The sequence below is a fragment of the Amphimedon queenslandica genome, unplaced genomic scaffold (genome assembly GCF_000090795.2).
Source record: "Amphimedon queenslandica unplaced genomic scaffold, v1.1 AMPQUscaffold_6023_Cont22015, whole genome shotgun sequence".
NCBI lineage: Eukaryota > Metazoa > Porifera > Demospongiae > Haplosclerida > Niphatidae > Amphimedon > Amphimedon queenslandica.
Window position 1 is genome coordinate 1 of NW_003553682.1, and position 1267 is coordinate 1267.

Genomic DNA, 1267 nt, shown 5'->3' on the forward strand with positions numbered 1-1267 from the left:
AACAGGGCTAGGGCAACAGCTGCATCATAGCCATGGTGCTCCCGAGCATCAGGATGAAAGAATGTCGACACGAGAGCTTCAAATATGCTGTTGAGCATGAAATATTCCAGCATGACATTCTGACTGATGTTATCAATCGAGGTTAGGATGATGAGTATGAATTTGAGGCACAAGTTCTTTACACTAACTGGAAGAGAAGAGAGAGGATGGTATATGCATTAGTGCATAATGTAGTACCAGGATATTCCTCTGATAAAAATTTGCATAAGCACTCTATGAGATTCTAAAAATAGAATGTTAGAGAGCGCTTTCTGTTACTAAAAATAGAACATACTCTCATTTGACAGTCTGCAGCATCAACACCAATCAGGATGTCAACCACTTCAATGCTGGAATCAGAAGATGAATGCTTACGATAAATTGACTGAACTAATACACATAATGTCTGAAAAGAGAGAGAGAGAAGCAATTGCATTTATTTCAGATAATAATTATTTAACCTGCAAAGCATTGATATTTCTAATCATATTGTCATCAGTTTGAAGCATTCGACAGCACTGGATGAACAAGTTATTAATGTTAGCCTAGTTATTAACAGTAAGTTATTGATAGTTAGTGTGCATATACTTTGATTTGCATAAGGTTAGATAAAGACATTGTCATGATAGCTCCTTCTAAGAATTCTACATTAGCCTGTGACAAAGGGCTGGAATGAGAAGGAATTAAGAACTATTTTTTATTACTTTTAGTAGAAAAAATTCATCCCAGAAGTCACTTCTCCTTGATGAGGGGTCTTTGCCCTAAATAAAAGTAATAATTAATAGCTTTATTAGCAGTTATACTTGTAGGATTAACTCGTAATAGGTGATCAATTTCCCCCTTAGCATTTTCGCCATTTTGAAATAAGAACTTTATCTTGATCTAAACCTAGGCGTGGCAGTCTGGCAGAATGGCTGAACCGAGGGCTGAACAAAAAGCTGAAGAGAAGATTCAAATTCTGGTAGATCATCATCATCATCATCATTCATTATCGTTATTATCTTATTTGTTTATAGGATGAAGTAAGTGTAAGATCAAATTGTCCACGTATCACATAGATTAGTATGCATTTATTGGGACAAGTCTTTCATTTGTTTTCTTGACAAAGTGAAACAGTAATTGTAAGGTACAGCCTACAGAGCCCCATAGGAAAGAGGTTGCAATTTATAAATCACAAATATAGCGATCCTCTTACTTATTTCCCCGGGGGGTGAGGCTGACTGAGGCA

The 1267-nt window shown here is 36.2% G+C and overlaps 1 protein-coding gene and 1 long non-coding RNA gene across 2 annotated transcripts; both read right to left on the reverse strand.

Moving 5' to 3' along the window:
- Nucleotides 1-8: 8 nt before the first annotated feature.
- LOC109592192 (UPF0668 protein C10orf76 homolog) lies at nt 9-529 on the reverse strand (the record flags this gene model as incomplete). Its single annotated transcript, XM_020007715.1, has 4 exons — nt 501-529; nt 335-445; nt 238-283; nt 9-187 (listed from the first exon to the last, which is right to left on the reverse strand). Coding segments are annotated over exons 1-4 (363 nt in total), but the record flags the coding sequence as incomplete, so codon positions are not given.
- A 97-nt stretch (nt 530-626) lies between these two features.
- LOC109592193 (uncharacterized) lies at nt 627-900 on the reverse strand. The gene is made up of 3 exons (XR_002190225.1): nt 843-900; nt 744-800; nt 627-693 (listed from the first exon to the last, which is right to left on the reverse strand). It is a non-coding gene; the product is annotated as an uncharacterized LOC109592193 (long non-coding RNA).
- Between the last annotated feature and the right edge of the window lie 367 nt (nt 901-1267).